General features: G+C 41.2%; 1 protein-coding gene across 6 annotated transcripts in view; it reads right to left on the bottom strand.

The window, feature by feature from the left end:
* The window catches only part of ncam1b (neural cell adhesion molecule 1b), a 47,911-nt gene extending 41,090 nt beyond the window's left edge, over positions 1-6,821 (bottom strand). For 4 of the 6 annotated variants that reach the window (XM_027022411.2, XM_027022407.2, XM_027022405.2 and 1 more), the window contains exon 1: positions 6,545-6,820. In XM_027022411.2, the coding sequence (XP_026878212.2) occupies positions 6,545-6,596 (52 nt within the window). In that variant the 5' untranslated portion in view covers positions 6,597-6,820. Of the gene's footprint in view, positions 1-6,309; positions 6,405-6,544 lie in introns of all 6 variants that reach the window. The other 2 variants (XM_027022406.2, XM_027022410.2) reach the window with 2 other exon arrangements.
* Between the last annotated feature and the right edge of the window lie 5,513 nt (positions 6,822-12,334).

The raw sequence follows: 12,334 nt of genomic DNA on the forward strand, positions 1-12,334 counted from the left end.
CCAATGAACAGTGCCTCCCAATGCAACCAGCTTGACAGCTTATTGCAAATGCTGATTGAATAGCTACAGTAGGTCAGTTGAGTCTTCAATTAAATTGGCAGCTGCACAAGTTATGAAACAGAGATGCTTGGTTTGTGCCCCAGACTGCTTGGCTGGGGTTGAGATTAGAATTAGAGTTAGAATTAGGATTAAGCTTCATCTCGTTCTCATAAAGAATTACACATTAAAATAGACGAGGCTAGGGCCAGCTAGACAGTGCCATCAGCAACATGTTGCAATGAAGACTCAAACAGACTGTTCTGAAATCAGTATTGAATGCATGAATCAGCAGCCATAGTCAAGCTGTTTGCAGTGAGGGTGCTCTGCCAAGACCCATACAGACAGATTGGCCACAATGGGCACGTCCCATGAAAGAAACCTGCTGCATGAGCACGTGTCACCAGAGGATTGCCTTTGAGTGTGAAAATTCAAATGTTTGCCTCCTTTAAACTTGTTACCATCGGCAGAGCTGAAGAAGTCTTGGTACACAGGACCAGAAGGGGTTATTATCCGTCTTCTTGCCTCTTCAAATTAACAGTCGAACACTGGAGAAATACAGGTTTTCTCTCTGAAAATGCTTTGAGAGGCCGCATGCTTAAGTACATCCTTCGTTATGTGAGAGGGCCACTAACTGCATCTTCTCTGTATGACAGCAGTCGACAGACCGCGCAATTCGGCAAAGCCCAGAGCGTTGGAGGCGGCCATAGGTTGCAGCTGTATCTCAGGGATTTTGGTCATCTAACAGCATGGACACTTTGGTATGAAGTAACAGCCATCTGGCCATGTGGGGTGGTTAAAACGTCACTCTGGGGTCATCTAGTTGTTTCTGCTATTCATGGTCCTTGTTACTTCTCACAGCAGAGTAACTAAAAAGTTGCTCTCAAATCTTGCTGAAACTTTTTCACCTGTTCCACAAATCTGGCTGCATCACTGGAATGACGAACCAGATAGGGAGGCCCTACTAATTCTGAATTCTGAACCTGTCCTCAAGTTTTTGAATGTCTCCTTGCTGACATCTCGTCATAGTAGCTCCATCTGTAAGGAATGCTGCAAGTCCCCCACATTTAAATTCATCTCTGTAATTAGCTACCTCACATCCCCTTCCATCCATAGCATCTGTTCCTCTGTCCACAGTTCCTGAATTCCTCTAACAAATTTATTTAAACTTTGCTATTGCCTACATACCTCCCATAAGTTGTATGCTATTACTTACATCTGTGGATTTACCCTGTATAGAAATAAGAATACTGGACTTTTCTGGACAGGCTTGTCAAGGTGATCCATAATTTTGCTTGAAATAGTCTGGCGCACTGCTGACACATCCCAGCCATAAGAAATGACACCCTCTATCACAAACCTCACCAGATGGCTAAACTCTGAATTAACCAATTCGTTTTCTGCTATGAAGGAGATTATTTTAGGCAGCCACTTCATCTCCGCCTCACACTAAAAATTCAGATGCATTAGCCATGGCATTCTTCACTGATTCCACCTCATGCTTCCTTTTCAAAGCTGCACTAGGCAACACGCCATTGGACAGTCGAATGAGGAGTTCTCGACTCCAGCGTCACGCACTCGTGCGGTGGAACACATGGCTGTCGAGGGGCTGCTTCAAAATATTCTTCCAGAGCAACGGCAAGCTTCGTGGTAAGCAGAAAAATGTGTTTTGTCTGTAGACCACGGTTCATATAGTAATGTACATTTTATGGCTTTGATACTTGACTGATAATGGTCAACACAACAGGAGAATCATATCAGGTTGTAGGTTTGCATGTCTATATTTAAACAACCAACAACTTTCCACACTTACACACACTGTAGGCTATACGCACAATACAAGTGTAACCGATAAAACACCAAATAACCAGGAGTAATGTCAACGAAAGGATAATTATTTTGTACGGGTTGCACTCCTTAAGTAGGAATCTGTCATGTTAATTTTTCCAAGGGCAATGATTTTCTTGTAGCATGGAAAGTGCCATCTGGGCTCAGCAGGAAGAGTTAGACACATGTAAGAGACATACCCTTGACAGCCATGTTGTAAAGCAGAATCTCCTATTAAAAACAAACAAACAAACAAAACAAACATACAAACAAACAAACGAAACCTTCCCCCAGAGGCTGCCACACACGTCATCCTGACACCTGGACAACCATCACACGTGCCTTCCATCCTCTTCTTCGGGCCCTAGAGAACCAGTGTGTCGGACTTGGGTTTTTTTTTTCTTCAAAACTGCTTTTTTTTAAAAATGCTAGTGAACCATCCCAAATCGCCGCGCCAGCTGCGATGGCAGTATCCCAAACATGAACCCACTTGTTTACATTCACTCTTAAATTGAAATGATTGTGCTTCCATGAAAATCTAATCTTTAAAAAAAACCCAAAAAAGCCCAAAAACTTATCTTCACTAAATACTTTAAAATTGCTATATTAGATTTCAGTCTGCAACATACTTTCATATTTACATATTAGTGTCCTGATGTTGTACACAAGGCAGTCTGTGAGATTATTTTCATGATGAATAATATTTCTAGGGCCACACAAAGCCGCTGAGTAGAAAACTTATGAGTACAATAACAACTAAAATCTAAAATCAACAGGTTTAGAATTACTTTTTGTCCGTTTTAGACCAATAGCGCCACCTCCAGCTGAAGGAGTGACTGCAGCTCTAGCTCCCTTTTTGGCAGATAACGCTAGTACAACTTATTCAATAAATAAAAAGCTAGCTTTAATGTCAAATACATGTATATAGATATGAATGTAATTCAGTGCTGAGCAAACTATGCATACAAATCTATTATATTTCATAGGTTTATATTTCATGCTACTAGACATACCTCTTCAATGTGGAAAAAAACAACATTTGTGTTGGTCACATTTGCAATATTTATTTGCTAGTACAGGCTATGAAATATACATGTTTCCCTGGAAACACTGTACTTTACTACAATTTTGAATATCTCCACACACACACACACACACACACACACACACACACACACACACACACACACACACACACACACATATATATATATATATATATATATATATATATATATAGCCACATACATACATACATACATACGTGTGTGTGTATATGCACAAATGTATATGTATAGCTTTTAGTGGTTGCATAAGGTTGCATAATTTCTTAATATTGTTACATAATTTTTCATAATTTAATGAAAGTTTAGGAAGATGCTTAATCTGAAACTTAAACTGTATTGAAGAGCTATTATGATGATAACTGATGAAACGCATAAACTGCGTGTCAGGTATGATATGGCCACTCCAGGGAAATGGAGCCCAGACAATGTCCTCAGCAGTGTTTCACTATGACAACTGATGTAGTCATGAGTAACATTCAATTACACAAACAGAAGGACAAAACAAATGTCAATAGCAATTTCTTAATAATGTGGCAAAATACATTTGGTATAAATATTCTGAATCTGTAGAGTAACCACAGGCAGGTCTACATGGAAGGTTTTTTTTATGTTGTTAATTAATTCAAGGCCTGGTGAATTCCTGTCTCACAAATGCCATTTAAGCTTCTTGTGTATAGATTAGATTATATGGATTATATGAATATCTCTTAACATGGTCAATTCTGTTCACCTCGTGTATGAAGAACACAACCTAAACCATAGAAGAGATTACAGTAATGGCGACAATATGAATTCACATTAACATTCAGTTCATAAATACCATGTTCTTTTGTTTGACTTTTACATTTTGTTTTATTAATAGAACATCTTCAAGCCCTATGCTTCTGATCCACTGCCACACTGAGCACACTCAAAGCTTCACCACTGACTGCATTCAGTTAGCCATGTTCACTAGCTGCCTGACCAGGATTTAGGCTTCTGTTCCTGTAAATCTCACTCTAGTTCGAAAGAGATCAATTATGGCTTGTAAACCATACATTTAATCTACCCAGAGACTCTCAAAGCAAACACGAATTTAGCCTGCGTGATGTGGTCTGAAAAGAAGCAAGAGCAGGCAGCCATCATCCATTACATCAAACCCCCGGTGCGGAGTTGAAGCGCATGTTCTCAGACATTTAGCGTAGGCTGTGCCACTGCACCAAACCACCATTAAATGTTTAAATGACACAGAAAATGAAATGTGCCCTACTTGTCAAATTTACTGTAATGTAGGCAGATAACATGTGACAAAATGTTCACAGTAGTAACAAAGGGCAAAACAACCCACTTTGCAACTTAGTCCGACGTTGCCCTATCTGATACATACATACAGTTAAGACAGCTCAATCTTATCAGGATTATGGGAATAGTAATGATATTGTTAGTCCAGTTAAATCATCTTGGGCTTTTGCCAAATCGTCATAAGCATTCCTGTGTAATCACACCATGCTACATTATCTGCAACAAGATCTATGGAATCTTCTGTCCATCCACCGAGAATGAATATCCCAGAGGACCTGAGATGCATCTAACCTCCGAACCAACCACTTAAGTCTCAGATAAGAGGACGTTAATGTGACCGTGCCTTTGTCTCTGATGGTTCATCCAATTTAAGCAACATGTGCCATCAGCACTCTGGTTAGTAGGAGCTTAGTCAGACAGCGTATAGCTTTTGTGAAATAAATGCCAGAAGTCAGGATGGCTGGAAACTGGGTCACACTGTCATGGAGGCAAAAAAATTAAAAAATTTAAAAAATTTAAAAAGCTCTTAGCTGGAGTTTTAAGGAGAACTTCAGAAGTCTTCAGCCTGGTAGAGGCCTTCCGCCCTGTAAAAACCAGTCAGTCAAAACAGTGATTACGACTCAGAGCACAGGGACAAAAGAAGAGAGAAAAACAGCTCAGTTTACCTCAGAGTGAAATGTAGTGTGCCGTGTAAGTACTTTGTGCTGCTGTAAAAAAATGAATAACAGGTCACAGTAACTGCACAGGTGGGGGGAACCACTGCAGGAGACAGCAACATGAGATCTACGTGAGCGAGTGAGGACACAACATCTGTTAGTGATTCAGAATCAGATACGCATAACTCAGCGATGCACTTACTGTTCTTCCTCCTCTGAAAGACCAGGGTGAAAAGGAGCAGCTTCTATCAGAGCTAATTAAATGATCCAGAGTGAGCTAAACAGCACACGAGGAGATAACGTCACGATAATGACTCATCCTCAGCAGCCAGGGGGCAGCAGAGCACGTGACCACCTGGCACCTCCCAAGTTCTCTCAAATGTTGTTGGGATCCCAGGAAATAATTAAACAAACACAAATTCAAAGTAAACACTGTGAAACTGTGTGTTCAGAAAACCCCTGGTTCGTATTAAACAGTAGATTGGGGAAAAAAAGAGAGACAAAGTAACTTCATAAGATTTTAGCAACTTTCACCATGAAGGATTGAGCACAGGTGTTTTCTTAGTAACACAGCGTCATCTGATTCAGTAGCCTAGAAATGCTAGTTTAAGCATCACATCAAAATGAAACAACAAAGCTCACATGTAAAACAATATTTCAACATAACAATGCATTCAGTAGTCAGTGGTCATTGGCAGACATATATAAACCCAATCTGTGAAAATATGAGCTGAACCATTTGTTCAGCACACTGAACATTTCTCGACATGATCACAATACATTATATTCTCTTCTATTATTAGCCAACAGTAGGTGGAAGAGATCCTACAGCCAGCTATGTAACGAGGCTTTAAAACCAATGTAGTGGACTGTCCCTGACCTAATTCTCCATGATTGGGGCGTAATTGTGTCCTAAATAACGCTGGACACATGTGTGGTTTGAGCAGTGTTTTCTGCTCATGTTCCAATGAAGAAACCTGTGAGTGGGCAGATGTGGTTAACTACTGCCCTCTTTGCCAAGTGTTTTAAAAGAGCTTTTGACAGACACTCAGAAAAATAAACGCCTGCTCCAAATTAGATTACACACACATCTCAGAATCACCATGAACTTAATTACCTTAATATTAATATTATCAATACCTAGTAAATACAAAACCAGCTGTAAGTAGACACATTAATGCTTCCTCCAGTCAAACATTATTCAGTAACTAGCGAAACAGATAACTTTATATAGGTATATAACAATTAAAACCATCCAACTCTGAGTGACAGGTTTGTTGTAGTCAGACCTCACAGTGTAACGCTAGGTTAACTAGCCACCCTTGTTTTTAACACGGCAGGCATGTCAATGGGATAAAAGAGGACTTGGACCTTTTTGACGATTATTTTATTCATAAACATCAGAAATCCAGCTCGAGCATAACTATTAAAATTTAACGAACCAGCTATCCAGGTGGCTGAACACATAAGAGATGAAAAATCCTGACGAACTGATGCAACGTTCAAACAGGTTCATCTGATGCACCTGACACTGGACCTACAGAAATGACAACGCGCACGTTGAACGATGCACAGCGCAACATCCCCACCCGAAACATCCCGAATAGCTGCTGTGCATGAAGGTTTAATCCCACCCGCGAGACTGCGAACATGCACGCAGATTTAAACCGACCTTACCTGCACTGCCAAGGAAAACAAACACCAAGATGATCTTCTTGGTCTCACACATTGCAACCACTTGATTCAAACGGATGCGGCTATTTTCTTCGCGCTAGCAAACAGCAATCCTCATTCAACTCGAAGTTGGCTCAAAGTTGTTGTCTTGTTTGTGTTTTTGCTCTTTGTTTTTTTGTTGTTGATTTGTTTATTTGCACAGTATCGACAGTGCTGCGGTGTGAAAGAGCGTGCGCGCACGTCAACAAGAGCGCGGCGAGGCACGAATCCGAGCGCGTGCACGGCACTTCCAAGACGCGGCCTTTGTGCGGATTCATCCGCCCGGTCGTTCGCGGCCCTTTGTGCTCACAAGGCGGATTCATCCGCCCGATCGTTCGCGTCTTTGAGGGGACGGGTACAGGGAAATAGTGCGCCGGCCCCGTCTTAAGCGGGGATGTCAGAGCAGGCGGGAGGGGGCGGTTCAAAAATGGTTGTGATATATTTATGATGGTTTATTTGTGTGCCACGATCCATGGATTCATTGCAGATTTCATATGAATTTGTCTGGGTTTTTGGTGTTTTTTGTTTGTTGGGTTGGTTGGTGTTTTTTTTAGGACAGATAGATGACAGCCTGCCTTAAATGGTCCAGTTTTTCTTTTTGTTTTTTGTTTTGTTTGTTTTTTCAGCCTGTAAGACTACAGCCTGTATTTTAGATCCAGGCTAGTTATAAATACATTCTTATCATGTTTTCCTGCAGTCTAGTTTTAATGAAATTCTTTCATCTATAAGCTACACCTCCTGTAGATAAAAACGCATGTGTCCTAAGCCTTCTAAAGAGATGGCTTCCTGTGTATGCTATGGCTTCTTATGACGAAGCACTTTTGTAAGTCGATCTGGATAAGAGCGCCTGCCAACTGCCGTAAATGTAAATGTAAAGATGTTATGAGTGAGAAATCCATCTTCCTTTCACATCATAAAAATGATTATTGATATAACCACTGTCAACAGATATTAAACTTAAGGAACCTAACACTTCCCCTGTAGGAAACCCACTGAAGGAAAGTGTCACATTTTATCCAAAAGCACATGGTGGAAAGCAGTGTATATTTGTTAGACTTAAGTTTGATGCCAACACTGCAAACGTACAGTTACAAAGTGCCTGTCAGTGTTGGAAAATATTTTTTGGAATATTTTAAAATATGAATAATCGAACACTCAGAAGAAAAAAAAACATTTTTGTGGGAAATGCTACTGAAGCAGAAAAAAGATTTGGTTATCGGCTAGAAAAACATGCATAATGAAAACATTTATGACGGCTATGAGATTGTTTTTGAAGAGTTTTATCGCTTTTTTGTGCTAATAGACCAGGTTTATTCCCTCTGGTACAATGCAATGAAAATGTACTGACAGCGAAAAGATTCCTCCCGCTCCTCTTAAGTTCTGCTAAAGAGCGTGCCTTGTGTTCCGAATTTCAACATGTCATTTGGTGTTGGCCATGAATCAGTGTCCTTCCCATAACTGCCCACTTTATTTCTGACAGACTTGGTGTCTTTATGCAATGACTTTATGCAATGTTATGCTGCATAAGACTTATTCTCTATGATAAAAGAAAAAAACATTTCGTGGAATCTGTGAAGTTTTTTTTAAGAATTATGTGGTTGACATGTAAGTACTTGCTGCCATCTACTGGATCGAAAACGAATGATTTTAAGACAGTCTGTATAATTTGGCGGCGTTTCACAGTGTTGGGTAGAGAGCTCCCCCTGCAGTGTGTGTGGGGAACTGCTCCGCCTCTAACATGGTCGTAACCAACTCGTCAGCTGGGAGGGACACGACAGCCCAGGGGACCATACCTTTTTGCAAACTCCTCATTCTCTGCCAGTCTGGATAACGACGTCCTACAACCTGTTTGCTAGTTTGACAGAGTGATCAGGCCTGTAAGCTTGACATGCCTGTACCACAGAAGAGTGTGACAAAAGCTGAAGTCATGTAAGTGGGGCTGCTGCAGTTTGGCCTCTCTTCCAGCAGAGGGCAGACATGCTACACTACAAAAACCAAAGGTTCTCTCGCTTCCTGACTTTTTCTGTACTCTTTTCAGTGTGGGAGATGCGTCTCCCCCTCTTACTATTGTGTCAAAAAAAGTCCTGTGCCTTTTCTATCTTCTTGCATGGGAAAGTGTTTTTTAAAACTATTACTCCAATAGTGGGGCAAAAGCCAACCTCTTCTCACTGTCATAGAGTTAAGTTTGTTCTATTAGAGAGCTCAGTAATGAGTAATGATAACTAAAACCGACTACTAACCTCACAGCTGCTCCCACAGAAGGGATGGCATAAGGCAGATTAAAACTAAATATGACTTCCATGTGACAGGTTAGTTATTACCCCAAACACCTGCTTTTACTCTGTGCTGTGTGGAAGAGTAAATATTAACATTAGCACATTAGCATTTACACTAGTTTAATGATGAGTCTGGAGGAATGCTCAGGTTTGCTTGTGTAAGCCTTTAGTCAAGCACATATAGTTCTGGAATTCTGCTGAAACCAGCACCAAGTCCATTAGTTGTGTATCAATATACCAATTATGTAAAAAATACCAGAACAATGAATATCTTGCGTTAAAGTGAAAATATTAATGACATGCTTATTTTAGTTTCTGTCTAGTATAGTGCATATTCTATAAATGCTCTGCTTTTCTGAATGGAAATATGTTGCTCCCCACATAATAAATGCAAATCACTGATAAAAATGAACATTTAATATAATGATATTTTCTGTGGATGAAAAGCCTTACTGTGAAAAACAAGAGAAGGCCAAACAAACACCCGGGTATGTGGCTGCAACAATTCAGTCCAATATAAATATAAATAAATAAAAACATAACAACAGAATTTATTAAACCTCTACAAATATCATGATCTTAAAAGCAAATCGCTAAAAACGGATTTTCTGCGCTAATACAGTTGCATTTTTCCTATGCTGTTGAGTTAATGAGCCTGAGATGAAGTGAAATGGAACACACACTGAGAATTACAAAACGCTGCCTCACATGTGAACACGCTCGAGATAGTCTGGTTCTCTTCCTGATCCTCTCAAATGTTTTCTTGGACTCAAAATGATCATTTAAATTCAAACATCCTGCATTGTAGTATAATCCCACAAGGCAATGTTAGTAATTAAAAACCACGTGATTCCTATAATTACACCTGTGAGGCCGCCGCACTCTGGATCTTAAAAGATGCTCCAACATGCTATTATGTCCTTCACTTTGGTCACAACTGAGTTTCTGATGATTTATTTATAAGCCCCGTCAGACTTTTCTGAAGTCCAATAAAAGCTGCCTTCAAACAGAATAAGTCCTACTTTGAAGAATGGACCTGTTCCGAACATCATTACTGACTGCAGTCGTGAGGTGGGACCGTTCACGTGTCATATCCCGTAACTCCCTCATGCCCTTTCCAAGGAAGTGGAGGTGTAGTTTCAGCCCCCAGCTGTAACTGGTTTTGTACTGGTAAACAGGAAAACTAATACAAACCCTGATATCATGGGACATGTTTTGTCTCGGTTTCGGCCAACATGGTGGCCGAATGCGGCTGCTTCGTTTGAGAAATTTGAGTCACCAGATTGTGATACCAGGGACACCAACTGAGAGTGGTCAAGAACCGCCTTCCTTTAAGGCCCCTTACCCTCCTAATCGATGCCTTCTCAAAACTTCTGATTTCGCAACGGAACTAGCATCAGAACTGCTTGAAATATCTTACCCGAGTCTTCCTGTCAACCTTCTACTGACTGAGCTACACCTCACAAGCACGTCCTGCTCGGCTCTGAACGTACACAAAACCCAGAATGCGCTAGTCTGACGTCCGTCTAAGCCTCCCAGAAGAATCTGAAGGAGTAAGAATGCCAAGAACTGCACTGGTTTAAGAGTCTGCTACCGCACAGGGCTGAAGCACGACTCACCGACTGGGTCCTTTGCTCCCACAGCAGAGTCCACAGGAATACTGTAGACACTTCAGTTCTAGCCGGATGGAACAGGATTCATTTGTATTCACTAACCTTTTACCATGCACGTCTCCTTGTGTCATTAGCTTCTCGTCAATTTCCAATTCTCTGCTTGACTTCTTTGTGCACGCAAACATTACGCATGGTGATAACTCACTCGTGGAGCACGCGGGCAGGTCAGCTGCCAAACAGCATGTGTAAACATTCTGAAGGGTTTCCATTTTCTTCCATGCTTTAACCCCCGCCCCACCGTTTGAACCGACAGTGCAATCAAAGATGTAAGAAATGGTTATAATGCATGTGCATGCAATTTTCTCCCCAAATGAATTTGCCACATATCACGTAGATTAAAATTGCATGATTTTTTCTTTTTATTTTATAAGGCACTGCTCATGAAAAACAGTCAAATGTGATGGAGCTACAGAGTGCAGGAGGCCATCAGAGCGTCTTGCTTCCACACGTGCTGGTTACATATCATTCAACAGGACATTTCCGTAGTCTGCTGCTGTTCAGTAAAAAACACATAGTGTGTTCTCATTTCACTGAAATCACCTTACAGCAGTGCAACAACACAGACAATGTAGCTAACTGGGGGAAAAAAATCCAAGCAAATGAAAGGAATTTTGCAGTCCTAAGGTTCTGAGGATAGAAAGGTCAGTGTATTCACATGCCAATCAATACAGGTCTAACAATACAATCTGTTCTTGGGATCTTCGGAGAATCTCTGCATTTTCCGTATCTAAGCCCAGCTGGAGCAACAGGCTTCATAGCATGCGTTCTTCCCCACGGCGTGTTCACAGCAAAGGAGAAGAGACTGAGGTCAGGGAGAACTGAAGAATCTTCCAGAAAGGTTTACACGCTCTGCTCAGGCAAACACGGGCAACCTGACAAACACAGCTGTCCTATGCTCAATCACTTCAAGGACTAAATCTAAACTCAATCTGTAAAAGACTGATTATCATGGACTCTTTTTTACATTTTATTTGGGGGTGGCATTACAATGCACCAGTCTGATGATGACCTTTTGGTAGGAATGCATTGTCAAACAAGGCTAAGAGAGGTCATTGGAGGTCGTAAAGAGCATCGCATATGGAGAAATGGTTGCTAACTCTGAGCATGGGAGTGACCTTAAAAAAAGGTGTGGAGATCACTCTGAAGTTAATCACGTCAGTCTGGAGGTAATCCCGTCAGGATCCAAATGAAGGCATATGCCATAGAAGCCCAACCCTTTGACCTCTCTGACCTAACGCCATCACTGAACTGGTCTAAGCATGCGTAAGTTCATTATGTTGTTGATATTGTTGCCCATTGTGCAATGTCAGCATCAGTTTCCTGTCCGAGGGTTTCGCGTGTTTTCAGATTCATGGCCACTCAAGTACGCAGAGACCTTGAGGATGGTGAAATGCTTTGACAGACTCATTGTCAAGGCTGCAATTTTACCTCCATTAGTCCACATCTAAAAGAAAGAAAAGCTCTAGGGATTATGAGAAGAACTCTGATGAATGGCACAAAGATTTTATCAATACCCAGAAAGCAGGAGCTATATTGTCCTGATATTCTCAGCACAAAGTGGCGGGGGGCATTTCTTATGGGTGCTGTTTTAGAGCACTGAAGTTTGATTAACATCTGCAGAGTTCTGACATTGAACTTCTTAAGAAGAAATCCACACCTGCACTCTTGTTTATGGTAGTGATGGTTCATGTGCATGGTGTCCCAGGAGACTCCGTTTTGACCACATTTCCCGATGACGGATTGGATTTTCAAACCAGGACCTCTCATCCCCTGGCCCGAGGACCTACCCACTTTACTCCAGAGTC

The sequence above is a fragment of the Electrophorus electricus genome, chromosome 15 (genome assembly GCF_013358815.1).
Source record: "Electrophorus electricus isolate fEleEle1 chromosome 15, fEleEle1.pri, whole genome shotgun sequence".
NCBI lineage: Eukaryota > Metazoa > Chordata > Actinopteri > Gymnotiformes > Gymnotidae > Electrophorus > Electrophorus electricus.